This window comes from Hippopotamus amphibius, chromosome 6 (genome assembly GCF_030028045.1).
Source record: "Hippopotamus amphibius kiboko isolate mHipAmp2 chromosome 6, mHipAmp2.hap2, whole genome shotgun sequence".
NCBI classification, from domain to species: Eukaryota; Metazoa; Chordata; class Mammalia; order Artiodactyla; family Hippopotamidae; genus Hippopotamus; species Hippopotamus amphibius.
Window position 1 is genome coordinate 26350648 of NC_080191.1, and position 16721 is coordinate 26367368.

General features: G+C 38.9%; 1 protein-coding gene across 2 annotated transcripts in view; it reads right to left on the reverse strand.

The window, feature by feature from the left end:
* Window positions 1-16721, reverse strand: part of ROS1 (ROS proto-oncogene 1, receptor tyrosine kinase) — a 115269-nt gene that overhangs the window by 74647 nt on the left and 23901 nt on the right. For both annotated transcript variants that reach the window (XM_057739096.1, XM_057739095.1), the window contains exons 6-12: window positions 7921-8069; window positions 7047-7185; window positions 4151-4352; window positions 2956-3032; window positions 1363-1485; window positions 1011-1195; window positions 171-268 (exon numbers count right to left, since the gene is read on the reverse strand). In XM_057739096.1, coding sequence (XP_057595079.1) covers window positions 171-268; window positions 1011-1195; window positions 1363-1485; window positions 2956-3032; window positions 4151-4352; window positions 7047-7185; window positions 7921-8069 — 973 coding nt within the window. The remainder of the gene's footprint in view (window positions 1-170; window positions 269-1010; window positions 1196-1362; window positions 1486-2955; window positions 3033-4150; window positions 4353-7046; window positions 7186-7920; window positions 8070-16721) is intronic.

The following is a 16721-nucleotide window of genomic DNA, read 5'->3' on the forward strand; positions in this document are numbered from 1 at the left end:
AAGAAATTTCCTCTTGTCTCTATAAGAATGAAAACTTTGCCTGGATTTAATTAAATGTGAAATCAGATAACATAGATTTGCTCATCTGGTACTAGGATGTTATCAGCAAGCAAGTTTCCCCAAGATTCTGCCAAAGGAAGGCAATTCATATTTACAAGGCTAACACTCACCCATTGTACGAATCAGCCACAATTTTTTGAGGTGCAACAATTGAGGGAGGAGTAATTTCCTCAATGTTTGAACAGTTCTCTAAATCACAGACACGTACCTAGAGAAAAGTACATCAGTAGCGTTAGTGTCTATATTCAATTTGGCCAGTGAGTATTTCTTGAGCAACTAACTGTTCTGTGTTTAGAATTTCACTAGAGCACTTTTTGAAAACATAAAAAAGTCCTTAAAAGACAGTTTTGTATCCTATATCCTAATGAGTTTATATCCTCTTGGTACCCACGAAATACAAGGACATATTTTCCTGGTTTATGGAGGCACTCAAATATTTTTATTAATATTTAAGCTGTATCCAAACTTATGGGTTTCCAGCCATAGTGACTGTGACCAGCCTGTCCCTTTCAAAGAAGGAAATTTGAAACACAGCAAACTGTCTTCTCAAAGATTTGGTAATACAGTATTTTCAGAGACTTACTAAAGTTATCAGGTTATTATATAATTTAAAATGCTTGCAGCTGATTTTGATCATGATTGGCAGTTTTACCTAGTGATAATTCAGGTACCACCACTGTCTTATAGAAGATGAACTATCATTAGTATAAACTCATAGCTCTGAAAAATCATAATAAAGATGATTTGATGGTAGGTCAGGACTGGTACTAGGTAAAGTCTAGACCCTCCTATAGACTAGATCTATGATTCATTGCTAACCCAGTGTCTAAAACATAGTAAACACTCAATGACTAATTATTGAATGAAAGAATTATATTTACTTGTAAATATACCAAGATATGCATTAGAGTATCAATATCTAGTTATTCACTTTATATTCTCAGACTAACCAGTTCATCCATGATGAAATACATTCTCTGATACAGCCAATCTATGGAGATGGAAGAAATTAATCCTGAACCTCTGTAAAAAATTCTCAGGTCAGACACATCAGACATGTTGGCAGCTTCCTTCATCCATATGAGAGTTCCTTCAGAGAAATACACCACTTGCTGGTGGATATTAACCGATATTCCTGGAAGAGTCATGCAAATACATGTGTGTTGTTATGTAACAACCAGACAAAACACTGTCATGAAAGACAATTCATTTCTTTAATCTTTAATAAAGGGATTAAAATTAAAAGATCAACCTGGATCTTTCTTTTCACACTAAGGAAACATTTTTCTCTATTACACTGACCTGTAATATTATGGTGTGTAGCATCTGACTGAAGGCAATGTGCTTCATCTACTAAATGTTTTAAAGATCTCTTTCTTAGAGAAGATTTCCTGGATAAAAAGAGCCACTGTTCCTCTTCTTGAACTAAAACAACACAATTACCAGACAGACAGACCAATCATATGCACGTGGACACAAAAAAGACCAACACCACCCTTCAAAACAACGGGACTAGCACATGAAAAAGGATGGTCAGATTTTCTCTGAAGGCACTGGGGTATTTCAACTGTGGTATAAATCACATTCCATGATTGGGATGGGAAGTGCAGTGTTACTCAAGTAGGATTTCTGGGTACGTGCCCCTAAATGCCCTCAAAATAACATCACATGCAGTATCACTATTCTCAACAGCCTTGCGCATATAGGAGCTCAGCTTATTATCCTCCACCGTGGGAATCCGACTGCTTGGTGGAGGGGGTCCAGCCCAGGCTGCAGGGGGTTGTTGCATAACACACACGTATAGACAGACTATGGTTGTCTCTGTTTTGTAGTCAGTTATCTCTCCCTTTGAGGCAGGAGAAAAGTCCATAGCAATGAAATGTGAGGGCTGCGGAACGCTGCTTGACATCCTGCTCAACTGGAGACGGATGCAGTGTGCATTGATGAATACGTTTAGGGTAATTAATAAATGTTATGCAGTAAGCACAGTAACAACAACCTTAAGCCTGTTCTATGTTTAACTTGCCCTTTGGATGCTTCTTGCATAACAAAAATACTTCTCCTTCCCTAGAGTCTAATAACAGCCAGAAACACTAAAGGCTGGTGATAGATGACATTCAACGCCCACTGGTATAGGCGTGTGCAGGTTAGGGGAAGGGGCAGTCAACTCAGCAAATGGGGTTCCCATGAAAACAGAGAGCAGACGCCTAGAATTCTGAATCTTTGTGTGTTATTCCAAAGACTTTTAACTCGCTTCCCCAAAATATTTCCAGTGCTTCTTAGAGAGCATTTTCTTTTATTATTTTGCTCACGTGGGCATCATGTGGAAAGTACTCAGTCTCTCAAGGCAATTGTTAAAATGCCAAAGCCAAAAAATATGGTACTTGCAAAATAAGAACAAAAGCTAATTTGGTGGATTGAATATTCACAATGGTAAAATGTAACTTACTAAGTCCAGTTATATTTAAAAACCTTAAGGAAACTGGAAGAAAAATGTATCTGATCTGTATTAAATGATGATACATAATATAAAGTGAAGGTTAGAGCAGAAAGGATACATGCATCCCTTAAGTGTGTAAATGAGAGTCATAATCACCTGTGACTGTAACTGAAACCAAGGGTTTGCTTGGAGCCATTTTTTTTAATCCCTAAATTTTTTTTTTTAATTTTTAAATTCTAGTGGGAAAAGTTCTGATCAAACAACTTACTCTTATTTGTCAAATACTGGGACTCATTTAAAATTCGAAACTTACCAAGTATTCAAAAGACAGTGTCCATTTGAGCAGAACAGTAGGGTCTCGGGGAGCACCAGATGACCCAGGACCTCTAAGTTCTCAACCCACCCTTGCCACCCCCTCAGTCCCGTGCAACAGGAGGTGCATCCCCAGTCCCTACCTGCTGGGGGTGAAGTGGTAATACTAGATTCTGCTTCCGGCCCCTCACCAACTTCATTTACTGCTGCAACAGAAAACCTATTCCAAGAGCAATTTGGAGAGATGTGTTTTGCATGGCATGGTGTGAACATGAGATAAAAATAGAAGGAGAAATAACATTTCTATTTAAAGGACGATGCGGCAATGCGTGTATCTAGTTACCTGGTGCCACTGCTTAGCACTAAAATGACCATCAATCACATCCTTGTTTGCATTCCCCATAGAATAGTTCGGGGTCACGGAGGTCAAAAACTGAACTCTGCTATCTACATGACCCCCATTCATGCCCTAATTTAAAGAGGTCTTAGTAAGTGCCAGAAAAGCTAACAATAATAAAATAATCCCCTTAACAGTTAATACAAAAATACCATTAACAGAATTTTACCTCCTTACTTTTTTCATGTTGGATTAAGTGAAGAAATGATATTTACGGTGCGTATGATGTCTTTTTAGCCCATATTTATTAGCCCATATTTATATTTATCTCTGAATATAATAGAAATGCTTACAAATTTTTTGCTTAAGATGGTGTCATCTAACAAGCATACAAACTTGAGGAAAACCACAATAACTTCAAACCAACAGCACAAAGCCAGTGGGACTTCTCAAAATACAATTAAACTATTTTTAGCCCTATTTCTTAAATAATTATCATGCCTGCACCCATGCTGGTTACTTTTTTTTTGTCTTTAGGATAAATAAATTTTTTTAAGCTCTTTATTGGAATATAACTGCTTTACACTGTTGTGCCAGGCTTTAAGGTACACCAAAGTGAGTCAGCTGTATTTATACATATATCCCCATATTCCCTCCCTTCCGCGACTCCCTCCCCCCCATTCCAGCCCTCTAAATCATCACCCATCATCGAGTTGATTTTTTTAATATTATATTGCAGTATAGTTGATTTACAATGTTGTGTTAGTTTCAGGTGTACAGCAAAGTGATTCAGTTATACATATACATATATCTATTCTCTTGCAGATTCTTTTCCCATATAAATTAGTACATCGAATTCAATAGAGTTCCCTGTGCTGTACAGCAGGTCCTTGTTGATTCTCTATTTTATATACAGTCGCGTGTGTATGTTAATCCCAACCTCCTAATTTATCCCTGCCCCCACCCTTTCCTCTTTGCATCCTGCACCGCTTAATTCTTACCTGTAGGTGGTATTCGGTAGAGTGGAGTAAAACTGGAAACTGGTTCTTTGTGTCCCTGAATCTAACCTTTGATTTTTGCTGATCAGCCTTAAGTTATAACCCAAAATAGGTCCACCTGGGAATTGAGGTGGAGCCCAACTGACTTCCACTGTGTCAGGACTGGAGCTTTCGATATTTCTAATGAAAGGAGCAGTTTCAGGAACTGGAAGAGATAATGGTGACATCATGAGCAGAAAATATACAGGGAAAAATGTAAAAATGTAAATAGGATAGAGAAAAAAAGTGTTGTTTTTTGAAAATGTAGGATAAATGAAGTATTTTTGTTAATATTCACGAGAAGTGAGAGAGAGGGTGGGAATATATCTACAAACTGCAACTCTTAATCCCTAAATGATACCAGTTGGCTACTTTCCTGAGGGTCTCTTTCAAATGTTATTTTCCTTACTTCTAATTTAGGCAATAAAAATAAATATTGTATGCAAATAGGATAAATGTTCTAGGAAGAAAGTTGTCAAAAATCTCCAGAGACCTAAATGAGTTGAAATGTGGGATGGAACCAGGTTAGGAAGAAGAGAATCTGTAACAAACTGGAGTCAATGATTAACATGAGTTGAAGGAAGTCAGTCCTCTGGCCTATTCCCTCACTAGAGTGCTGTGGTCAGACTAGTTCCAACTAAAGATGGGGATTTAGATAAGCCGGAATTAGAACAGTCTGCTTCACTTTTGCTGGCATCAGCTCTGCTGACCCAGACTGTACTTTCCTCCCCAACTCCCAAATTCCCCAGGAATCCAGGCTTTCTGTGCCTTAGCAGCATCCCTTCCCTTGCAAAGGATGAAAGGGGAATGCGTTTGCTAACTAAGCACTCACTCATAGACTAGGAGCTACCCAAGTGACAAAGTATAGAAAAGAAAACAAATGATCTAACAGCCTATCTTCCATCCATGTCTCTGCCTGCTTTCCATACCTCCCATGCCCTGAAACCACACTCTTTTACTTCCTCTTTCCATAGAAAGATGGACTGATGTCACTTGGCTCTTCAGTCGTCTCTCTCCCTCTGAGCAATTTTGGCAGGTGCTCTGCATCACCCCTGACCCTTTAAAGTGGTGAGAAAAGAGACACTTCGGCCCTCACGTTGGCAGCATTTTTAAAAGGCTTTTTAATTGATCTCTCAGCCTTTCTCTGATACAGTTCCTCCCCAACTCTCAGAATGAGACTTAGCAAACGCAAATATCATCTATCGCTCCTCTGCTCCATGCACTCAGTCACCCTGGTGAACAGGGAAGTAGGAATCATCTCCCAGTGAATCAGAATCAGGATGTCGGCAAAGCTAACTCTTTAGGGTCAACGCCCAGACAGACATGATCTGCTCCACTTCAAGCACATAGATGCCACCTCCATGGCGAGCTATGATTATTGTCCAAATCTCCCCACAAAAATCGTCTCTGAAAAGGCCGGTCAGGTTAGGCAAGGTAACCATTCCACCAGATTAAGAAAATATCTTCATAAAGGCCCCAATTAAAAGCCATGGATACCATCTAAAATCATACATTTCCCATAGCTAAAAGAGAAAAGAGCCATGACAAGATGGAACATGAAACAGATAACTTATAAGTTTTGATGTGGCTAAAAAAGTGTGATAAAATTGAAGCATGAGATGCTATCCTTGGAAAGCACACCCAGTACAAGGACTAGAATGCCTGGAGGGTGTGTGGGCTTGCATATCCAGAGAAAGGCCCAGAAATGGAAAGCAAAATTTGCCTTCTCCATTACTTTGATTTGACTAGCCATGGGCCCTGGAACACAGTATGTCTCTGACACTGGAAAATGTTCCAACGCTATTGGAGTACATGAAGCATTGCTTCAAACAGAGAAGGGTCCACGTATTCTACTCAGATCTGGAACATTTCAAATATGGCCCTAGGCCTGTGTCTGACCTGAGGTCCTGAGCATAGTCAGGGAATATTCAGCAGAAGTGCCACACATACCCTAAAATCTGATAAACAAGAAGAGAGCACTCATCAGGGAAGAGGAAAAAATGCCCCAACCAGCTTTATCAGCTGTCCAGCTGTGCTTCTGTCAAGGCCCAGTTCAAAGTGAGGGTCTCTGCGCAGAGCTGAATCTCTCGAACTGAGGGGCAAGGACATCTAACAGCTGGTTTGGAATAAGTCTTCCCAAGTCCCCTCAGCTAACTCTGAGGGAGAGAGCACCAGGCACCTCTCCCTGAGTGTCTGCCCCAGGCACTCAACCTCCCTAAAAGGCTCTAGGCTTGAATCTTTTTCCTGGTATGGAAGTCACATCTTTGAAAGAAGAAATCAGAAAATGCTGTAATATATGTACTATTTTTTAAAATCATCTCTAATCAAATGTTAAAGTATTATAATAACCTCCCAGCTGGTCTCTCTACCTCTGTGCTTCCCAATCTCTCTCATGCCTTCAATCCATTCCATGTGTAGTGGCCAAAATTAACTTTTTAAGGAGCATTCAAAGCAACTACTTCTTTAAAACCTTCCATAACTCCTGACTGCTTAACGAGACTTATTCTGACCACTTTCTTTAATACACTCTCCATTTCTAAAGGACAGACCCTTCTCAAAACATTCTTCTTACCACATAGCACCCCACACCTTCCCACTTACAATTCACTTTCCCTATTATTAGGTTTACTGCTTAGAGTATTTCTTCTCCACCAAAGTGAGAGCTCCAGAAGAACGGGGATTTTTGTTTTGATCACTGAGCTATGGTGAGTACCTAGAACACTGCTTGGCACACAGTTAGGTACTCCATTGTTGGATGGATCAGTTAATGAAGGAGTAGGTTTATTTCGTTGTTTAAAATAAACTAAACCAAAGCTTTGGAATAATCCCTGATCTCTTAAGCAACTTGTGCAAGCCATACCTCCATCAGGATGAGTCCTGTAACTGGGACTTGGGAGGGAATACAGTTGCAGCTGGGCTGTGAAGATCCAAACCACTCGAAAAATATATTCCGTGAAGGGATGCAGGGGCTCTACCACATAGGAGAGCTTGGACACAGCCTAAATCAACAAGAGATTAAAATTCAGTGTTTATGGAATTGCTACCATATGTCGTAACTCAAGAGCACAGATTCGTTTGTACATGACGGATGGCCCTCTGGATATGGGGTGACCTAGGGCCTGCCAGACCAGTGGAAATGGGGGCCTGCAGTTCAGAGCTGAGCCATCCCGACATCAGTCAGCAAAATTCACACTGAAATTCTTCCCTTCTTCAAAACTGCAAAATTATGGATTCAATTATTTGGCATTTACTTTAAGGCTTTACTTTACTTTTCCATGATAATATACTTGGTGTCTTGGGACTGTTTTCCTCTGAGCATGCTTTTGCTTTCCTAAAAGGGACCATCCTGGATGACCTCCCTGGCCTCCACCCTAGTTGGAATCATTTTCAATGGGATGAACAGATAATGACCAATGATATGAAAAATTGGTTATGTGATGTTGTGCTGAAGGAATAACATATTTTATTATATATCCAACATATAATATTGGATATTATAGATCCAAAATATAATAAAATTGGATTTTAAATATATCCAATAATATATTTTCCTCAGAAATAAAAGGTTTAGCATAAAGAATAACAGAGATTAAAATTCATCTAATCCAACCACTCATTTTACATTTGAATCTTCTCTAGAAAGTCTTTATACCTAAAATTATATGTAGTAATTTGTCACTTTTAATAACTTGAAGAAAAAGTCTCTGTTTAGGTACATAGGCAGCCGTTCATACCTCAGTGTAAGTCCAGCTTCCAGGAAGTTGTGCATATTTCCACTGAATGATGTATTTTACTCCAGAGATGTTGGCCGATTTCCATCGTAATGTCACACTGTGGCTTCCAATGGAAGAAGCAAAGGGTGCAGTGGGGAGGTCTACATTTTCTGGGGAGAAAACAAGATTTCATTCACCGTGTCCCCTGTCTGTCAAAGTAGGAGAGAGTCTCTCTGCTTCAACTAGTGCCCTCAGCGCCCTCTCAACACAATTATTCATCTGAACTATAACTGATGGTTTATTTTTTTAAATCAGCCAGTCATTCTGGCAGCGCCGCCCCCCCCCCCCCCCCATTAGAACTCACTTATCTTTGACAATAGTTTTTTTTTTTTTTTTTTGGAGGGGTACACCAAGTTCAATCATCTGTTTTTATACACATATCCCCGTATTCCCTCCCTTCCTTGACTCCCCCCCCTCGAGTCCCCCCCACCCTCCCCGCCCCAGTCCTCTAAGGCATCTTCCATCCTCGAGTTGGACTCCCTTTGTTATACAACAACTTCCCACTGACAATTTTACAGTCGGTAGTATATATATGTCTGTGCTACTCTCTCGCTTCGTCTCAGTTTCCCCTTCACCCCCTGCCCCCTACCATACCCCGAGTTCTTCAGTCCATTCTCTGTATCTGCTTCCTTGTTCTTGTCACTGAGTTCATCCGTACCATTTTTAGATTCCGTATATGTGAGTTAGCATACAATATTTGTCCTTCTCTTTCTGACTTACTTCACTCTGTAAGACAGATTGTAGTTCTATCCACCTCATTACATATAGCTCCATCTCATCCCTTTTTATAGCTGAGTAATATTCCATCGTGTATATATGCCACATCTTCTTTATCCATTCATTTGTTGATGGGCATTTCGGTTGCTTCCATGTCCTGGCTATTGTAAAGAGTGCTGCAATAAACATTATGGTACAAGTTTCTTTTGGGATGATGGTTTTCTTTGGGTATATGCCCAGGAGTGGGATGACTGGATCATATGGAAGTTCTATTTGTAGTTTTTGAAGGAACCTCCAAATTGTTTTCCATAGTGGCTGTACCAACTTACAGTCCCACCAACAGTGCAGGAGAGTTCCCTTTTCTCCACACCCTCTCCAACATTTGTGGTTTCCAGATTTTGTGATGATGGCCATTCTGATCGGTGTGAGGTGATACCTCATTGTGGCTTTGACTTGCATTTCTCTGATGATGAGTGATGTTGAGCATCTTTTCATGTGTGTGTTGGCCATCTGTATGTCTTCTTTGGAGAAATGTCTATTTAGGTGTTCCACCCATTTTTGGATTGGGTCATTTGCTTTTTTGGTATTAAGCTTCATGAGCTGCTTGTATATTTTGGAGGTTAATCCTTTGTCCGTTGCTTCATAGGCAATAATTTTTTCCCATTCTGAGGGTTGCCTTCTAGTCTTGTTTATGGTTTCTTTCACTGTGCAAAAGCTTTGAAGTTTCATGAGGTCCCATTTGTTTATTCTTGATTTTATTTCCATGATTCTAGGAGGTGGGTCCTAAAGGATCTTGCTTTGACGGATGTCATAGAGTGTTCTGCCTATGTTTTCCTCTAGGAGTTTTATAGTGTCTGGCCTTACATGTAGGTCTTTAATCCATTTGGAGTTGATTTTTGTGTATGGTGTTAGGAAGTGTTCTAATTTCATTCTTTTACATGTTGCTGTCCAATTTTCCCAGCACCACTTATTGAAGAGGCTGTCTTTTTTCCATTGGATATTCGTGCCTCCTTTGTCAAAGATAAGGTGCCCATATGTGTTTGGGCTTACTTCTGAGTTCTCTATTCTATTCCATTGATCTTCCTTTCTATTTTTGTGCCAGTACCATACTGTCTTGATCACTATGGCCTTGCAGTATAGTTTGAAGTCAGGAAGCCTGATTCCACCAACTCCATTTTTCCTTCTCAAGATTGCATTGGCTATTCGGGGTCTTTTGCATTTCCATACAAATCGTAAGATTTCTTGCTCTAGTTCTGTGAAAAATGCCATTGGTACTTTGATGGGGATTGCATTGAATCTGTAAATTGCTTTGGGTAGTACAGTCATTTTCACGATGTTGATTCTTCCAATCCAGGAACATGGTATGTCCCTTGCTCTGTTTGTGTCGTCTTTGATTTCTTTCATCAATGTCTTAAAGTTTTCTGCATACAGATCTTTTGCCTCCTTAGGCAGGTTTATTCCTAGGTGTTTTATTCTTTTGGTTGCAATGGTGAATGGGAGAGTTTCCTTAATTTCTCTTTCTGCTCTTTCGTTGTTAGTGTATAGGAATGCAAGAGATTTCTGCGCATTAATTTTGTATCCTGCTACTTTACTAAACTCATCAATTAGTGCTAGCAGTTTTCTGGTAGAGTCTTTAGGGTTTTCTATATATAATATCATGTCATCTGCAAAGAGGGACAATTTGACTTCTTCTTTTCCAATTTGGATTCCTTTGATTTCTTTTTCTTCTCTGATTGCTGTGGCTAAAACTTCCAAAACTATGTTGAATAATAATGGTGAGAGTGGACACCCTTGTCTTGTTCCTGTTCTTAGAGGGAATTCTTCCGGTTTTTCCCCATTGAGAACAATGTTGGCTTTTGGTTTGTCATATATGGCTTTTATGATGTTGAGGTAATTTCCTTCTATGCCCATTTTCTGGGGAGCTTTTATCATAAATGGATGTTGAACTTTGTCAAAAGCTTTTTCTGCATCTATTGAAATGATCATATGGTTTTTATCCTTCAAGTTGTTGATATGATGTATCACGTTGATTGATTTGCGTATATTGAAGAATCCTTGCATCCCAGGGATAAACCCCACTTGATCATGGTGTATGATTTTTTTAATGTGCTGTTGGAGTCTGTTAGCTAGTATTTTGTTGAGGATTTTTGCATCTATATTCATCAGTGATATTGGTCTGTAATTTTCTTTTTTTGTGACATCTTTGCCTGGTTTTGGTATCAGGGTGATGGTAGCCTCGTAGAATGAGTTTGGGAGTGCTCCGCCTTCTGCAATATTTTGGAAGAGTTTGAGAAGGATAGGTGTTAGCTCTTCTCGAAATGTTTGATAGAATTCGCCCGTGAACCCATCTGGTCCTGGGCTTTTGTGTGTTGGGAGATTTTTAATCACTGCCTCAATTTCCGTGCTTGTGATTGGTCTGTTCATGGTTTCTATTTCTTCCTGGTTCAGTCTTGGAAGATTGTATTTTTCTAAGAATGTATCCATTTCTTCCAGGTTATCCAATTTATTGGCATATAGTTGCTTGTAGTAGTCTCTCATGATGTTTTGTATTTCCGTGGTGTCCATTGTTACTTCTCCTTTTTCACTTCTAATTCTGTTGATTTGCATCTTCTCCCTTTTTTTCTTGATGAGTCTGGCTAATGGTTTATCAATTTTGTTAATCTTCTCAAAGAACCAGCTTTTAGTTGTATTTATTTTTCTTATGGTTTCTTTCCTTTCTTTTTCATTTATTTCTGCTCTGATCTTTATGATTTCTTTCCTTCTGCTCCCTTTGGGGTTTCTTTGTTCTTCTTTCTCTAGTTGTTTTAGGTGTAACGTTAGGTTGTTTATTCGATAATTTTCTTGTTTCTTAAGGTAGGACTGTATTGCTATAAACGTCCCCCATAGAACTGCTTTTGCTGCATCCCATAGGTTTTGGGTTGTTGTGTTTTCGTTGTCATTTGTTTCTAGATATTTTTTGATTTCCTCTCTGATTTCTTTAGTGATTCCTTGGTTGTTTAAGAGTGAATTGTTTAGCCTCCATGTGTTTGTATTTTTTGCAGTTTTTTTCCTGTAATTGATATCTAGTCTCATGGCGTTGTGGTCTGAGAAGATGCTTGATATGATTTCAATTTTCTTGAATTTGCCGAGGTTTGATTTGTGACCCAAGATGTGATCTATCCTGGAAAATGTTCCATGTGCACTTGAGAAGAAAGTGTAGTCTGTCGTTTTTGGATGGAATGTCCTATAAATATCAATGAAGTCGAGATGGTCTAATGTGTCATTTAAAGCTTGTGTGTCTTTATTTATTTTCTGTTTGGATGATCTGTCCATTGATGTAAGTGGGGTGTTCAAGTCTCCCACTATTATTGTGTTACTGTTGATGTCCCCTTTTATGGCTGTTCGCATTTGCCTTATGTATTGAGGTGCTCCTATGTTGGGGGCATAGATATTTACCATTGTGATATGTTCTTCTTGAATGGATCCCTTGATCATTAGGTAGTGTCCTTCCTTGTCTCTTTTAATAGTCTTTACTTTCAAGTCTAATTTGTCTGATATGAGTATTGCTACTCCAGCTTTCTTTTGACTTCCATTTGCATGGAATATCTTTTTCCATCCCTTTACTTTCAGTCTATATGTGTCCCTTGGTCTGAAGTGGGTTTCTTGTAGGCAGCATATAGAAGGGTCTTGTTTTTGTATCTATTCAGCCAGTCTGTGTCTTTTGGTTGGAGCATTTAATCCATTTACACTTAAGGTGATTATTGACATGTGTGTTCCAATTACCATTTTCTGAATTGTTTTGGGTTTGTATTTGTAGGTGTTTTCCTTTTCTTGTGTTTCCTACTTAGAGAAGTTCCTTTAGCACTTGTTGTAAGGCTGGTTTGGTGGTGCTGAATTCTCTTAACTTTTGCTTGTCTGGAAAGCTTTTGATTTCTCCCTCAAATCTGAATGAGATTCTTGCTGGGTAGAGTATTCTTGGCTGTAGGTTTCTCTCTTTCAGGACTTTCAGTACATCCTGCCACTCCCTTCTGGCCTGCAGAGTTTCTGTAGAAAGGTCAGCTGTTATCCTTATGGGTTTTCCCTTATATGTTGTTTGTTGCTTTTCTCTTGCTGCTTTTAATATTTTTTCTTTGTGTTGAATTGTCGTTAGTTTGATTAATATGTGTCTTGGTGTATTTCTCCTTGGGTTTATTCTGTATGGGACTCTCTGTGCTTCTTGGACTTGGTGAATTATTTCCTTTCCCATGTTGGGGAAGTTTTCCACTATAACCTCTTCAAATATTTTCTCAGACCCTTTCTTGTTTTCTTCTTCTTCTGGGATGCCTATAATTCGAATGTTGGTAGCTTAATGTTATCACTGTGGTCTCTGAGACTGTCTTCTATTCTTTTTATTCTTTTTTCTTTTTCCTGCTCTGTGGCATTTATTTCCCCCATTCTATCTTCCAACTCACTTATTCATTCTTCTGCCTCAGTCATTCTGCTGGTTATAGCATCTAGAGTATTTTAATTTCAGTTATTTTGTTATCCATTGCTGTTTGTTTTTCTGAGTTCTTATGAACTGTTTCTTGTACTTTCTCTATTTTGTTATCGAGATTTTGTATCATTTTTACTATCATTACTCTAAATTCTTTTTCAGGCATTTTTCCTATTTCCTCCTCATTTATTTGGTCTTGTGGGGTTTTTTCCTGCTCCTTTGCCTGCATGGTGTTTCTTTGTTTCCTCATGGTTGTGCAAACTTTTGGGGTTGCTTGTCCTGGCAATAGAGGTGTTTATAGAAGACTGTCGAAGCCTCAGACTAATGTCCAAGTATTGGATTAAACGAATATTAAGTCTAGGAAACACATACATGTATAAGACACACAATTACTGAATCCATTAGGACATAAGGCTCTAGAAAGACCTGACAGAACCCCAGTGTGCTATCAGATGTTCAAAGAGAAACCCAACAGAAATTGACAACTGAAACAGAACAAATCAGAGACAAAAGCAAAAGCAAACAAACAAACAAATAACACCTTACACATACAAACATTAATCCAGGGAGATTTTGTAAGCTAGGATCAAATATAGAAAAGAGCCGGAGTACCACCAGAGAGAATGGAGATTCTCAGAATGTAATTAGACAACTGTACTAAGAACTAAGATAAAGACAAAAGCCTAATATTAAATACCAAGGCAGTGCGTCATCTGGAGAATAGAGCAATGAGTCTGAGCAGACTGATAGTGTTGCTTATAAGTATGTTAAGATAAAATAAACTTAAAAAGGCTGGAAGAAAGGGGAACAGAAGAGCGTAACGTGGTTGGAAATATGCAAATAAAAAGAAAGGAATAGAAATGTATAAAAGATAGGGATGAAAGGAAAGTATGAGAGATATATTGTCCGTACTACCAAAAACTTAGCTAGATATAGAAGTATATAAAAAGGCAAAAAAAAAAAAAAGAAAAGAATAAAAAATATCATTAAAAAATTATGTTATAAAACTTGTAGATCCCTTAGGGCTAAGATCGTATTTAATAAAGAAAAAAAAAGAGAGAGAGAAAGAAAAAAAGAAAAAAAGAAAAAAATCCAGAACTGATCCCAGAATGGACCAGTTCAATAGGTATTGATACTGCTATTTCTGTTTCCTTAGTGTCTCAGCTGTAAGTGTCCTTCTCCTTGCCTTGAGTTTTTTTGTATTATTCTGTGACCAGCAGAGTTTCCTTTATTGTTCGTCTGTAAGCGTAGGTGTGTGGGGAGGGAGAGAGTACAATAGTGGCTCCCTCCCCTGGGAGTGAGTGAGCAGTGGCGCACTGTTGTTTTAGTCGGGCTTGAAGGTGCCTGTTGCAGAGGGACGCTGGTGGCTCAGGCATAAACAGAAAGTCTTAGAGTTGGGCCTCTTTTGGGGTTTTTTGTTGTTGTTGCTGTTGTTTTTTTGTTTTTTTTTTTCTCTTGGCAGCCTCCCTGCTGCTGGCGTTGCAGGGGATGTTAATCTAGCCCCGCCCGAGTGCCTGAGGGTGCTTGTTATCCCTGAGCGCCTTAGTTGGCCCGCAGGGTGTCTCTCCACTGCCTGTTGCCTGTTGCCTGTTTCTGGGGAGAAAACAAGATTTCATTCACTGTGTCCCCTGTCTATCAAAGTAGGAGAGAGTCTCTCTGCTTCAACTAGTGCCCTCAGCGCCCTCTCAACACAATTATTCATCTGAACTATAACTGATGGTTTATTTTTTTAAATCAGCCAGTCCATCTGGCAGCTCCGCCCCCCCCCCCCTTTAGAACTCACTTATCTTTTACAATAGTTTTTTTTACAGGCAAGCAACATGGCGTGTTCCGAGACTGTCCAGTTTTCTCTTGCGATACCACTTCTACACAGGCTAAAGGGGTAGGTGCCAAGGGTGTGTCTGGGGCAACAGAACCATCCACTGCCCCAGGACATGTATCTCAAGATATATTTTAAATTTTACACTGTATGTCTACAGTTATCGCCCATTCTGTCAACACATTATTTTTATACATGCAAGTAGTTGTCTGTACTCCAAAGGATTCTATATCCTGCTGTTTTTTATCGTGAAATATTTCATGACTTTTAAACATTTGCAACATTACAATTGGTACACATAGTTATTGGTGCTACTTCCCAGGCACTGTCTGAGGCGTTAAAATTCTGAATGGTATGTACCACCGGGATGAAATTATTTTACTTTAATTTTCCTATTTTCCAAAATCATAACTAATCTAATGCATTAGCTTGTTTTTTGCCAGAATTTTTTATTGTGGTAAAATACACATGGCATAAAACTTACTACCGTAACCATTTTAAGTGTACAGTTCAGTGGTATTAAGTACATTTATATTCTTGTGCAACCATCACGACCATCCATCTCCAGAACTCTTTTCCTCTTGCAAAATTGAAACTGACCATTAAACGATAACTCCCCATTCCCACCTTCTCTAGGCAACCACCATTCTACTTTCTGTCTCTATCATTTTAACTACCTACTAAAATCCTCATATGAGTGGAATCAAACAGTATTTGTCTTTTTGTGACTGGCTTATTTCACTTAGCATAATGTCCTCAAAATTTATTCATGCTGTGGCATATATCAGAATCTCCTTTTTTTTCTTAAGTCTGAATAATACCCCATTGTATGTGTATACTGCATTTGCTTACCCATTCATCTGTCAGTGGACATTTGGGTTGCTTCCACGTTTTAGCTATTGTGAATTCAATATGCAAGTATAACATGGGTGTATAAATCTCTCTTTGAGACGCTGCTTTCAATTCTTTTGAGATATATATCTTTTGAGATATATATATCCCAAAGTAGAATTGCTAGGTCATATAGTAATTCTATCTTTAATTTTTTGTTTTTCTCCGCAGGAGATATACCATTTTACATTCCCATCAACAGTGCACAGCATTCCAATTTCTCCACATCTGCATCAACACTTTTACTTTTCTGGGGTTTTTTGCTGAGTTTTTTGTTTGTTTGCTTGTTTGTTTTTTGAGTAGCCATCTTAATGGGTGTGAAGTAGTATTTCACTGTAGCTTTGATTTGCTTTTCTCTAATGGTTAGTAATGTTGAGCATCTTTTCATGTGCTTATTGGCCATTTGTATATCTTCATTGTAGAAATGTCTAAGTCCTCTGCCCATGTTTTTTAGTATAATTACTTCTGCTTAATATTATAGTTTTTTGTTTTGTTTTTGTTTTTTAAGCTCTTTATTGGAATATAATTGCTTTACACTCTTGTACCAGCTTTTGAGGTACACCAAAGTGAATCAGCTGTATTTATATATATATCCCCATATCCCCTCCCTCCCATGACTCCCTCCCACCCTCCCTGTCCTGGCCCTCTAAGGCATCACCCATCATCGAGTTGATTTCCCTTTGTTATACAGCAACTTCCCACTAGCTATCTATTTTACAGTTGGTAGTGTAAATATGTCTATGCTACTCTCTCACGTCGTCCAAGCTTCCCCTTCACCCTCGCCCCAACCCTGTGTCCTCCAGTCCATTCTCTGCATCTGCATCCTTATTCTTGCCCTGTCACTGGGTTCATCAGTACCATTTTTTTTTTGATTCCGTATAT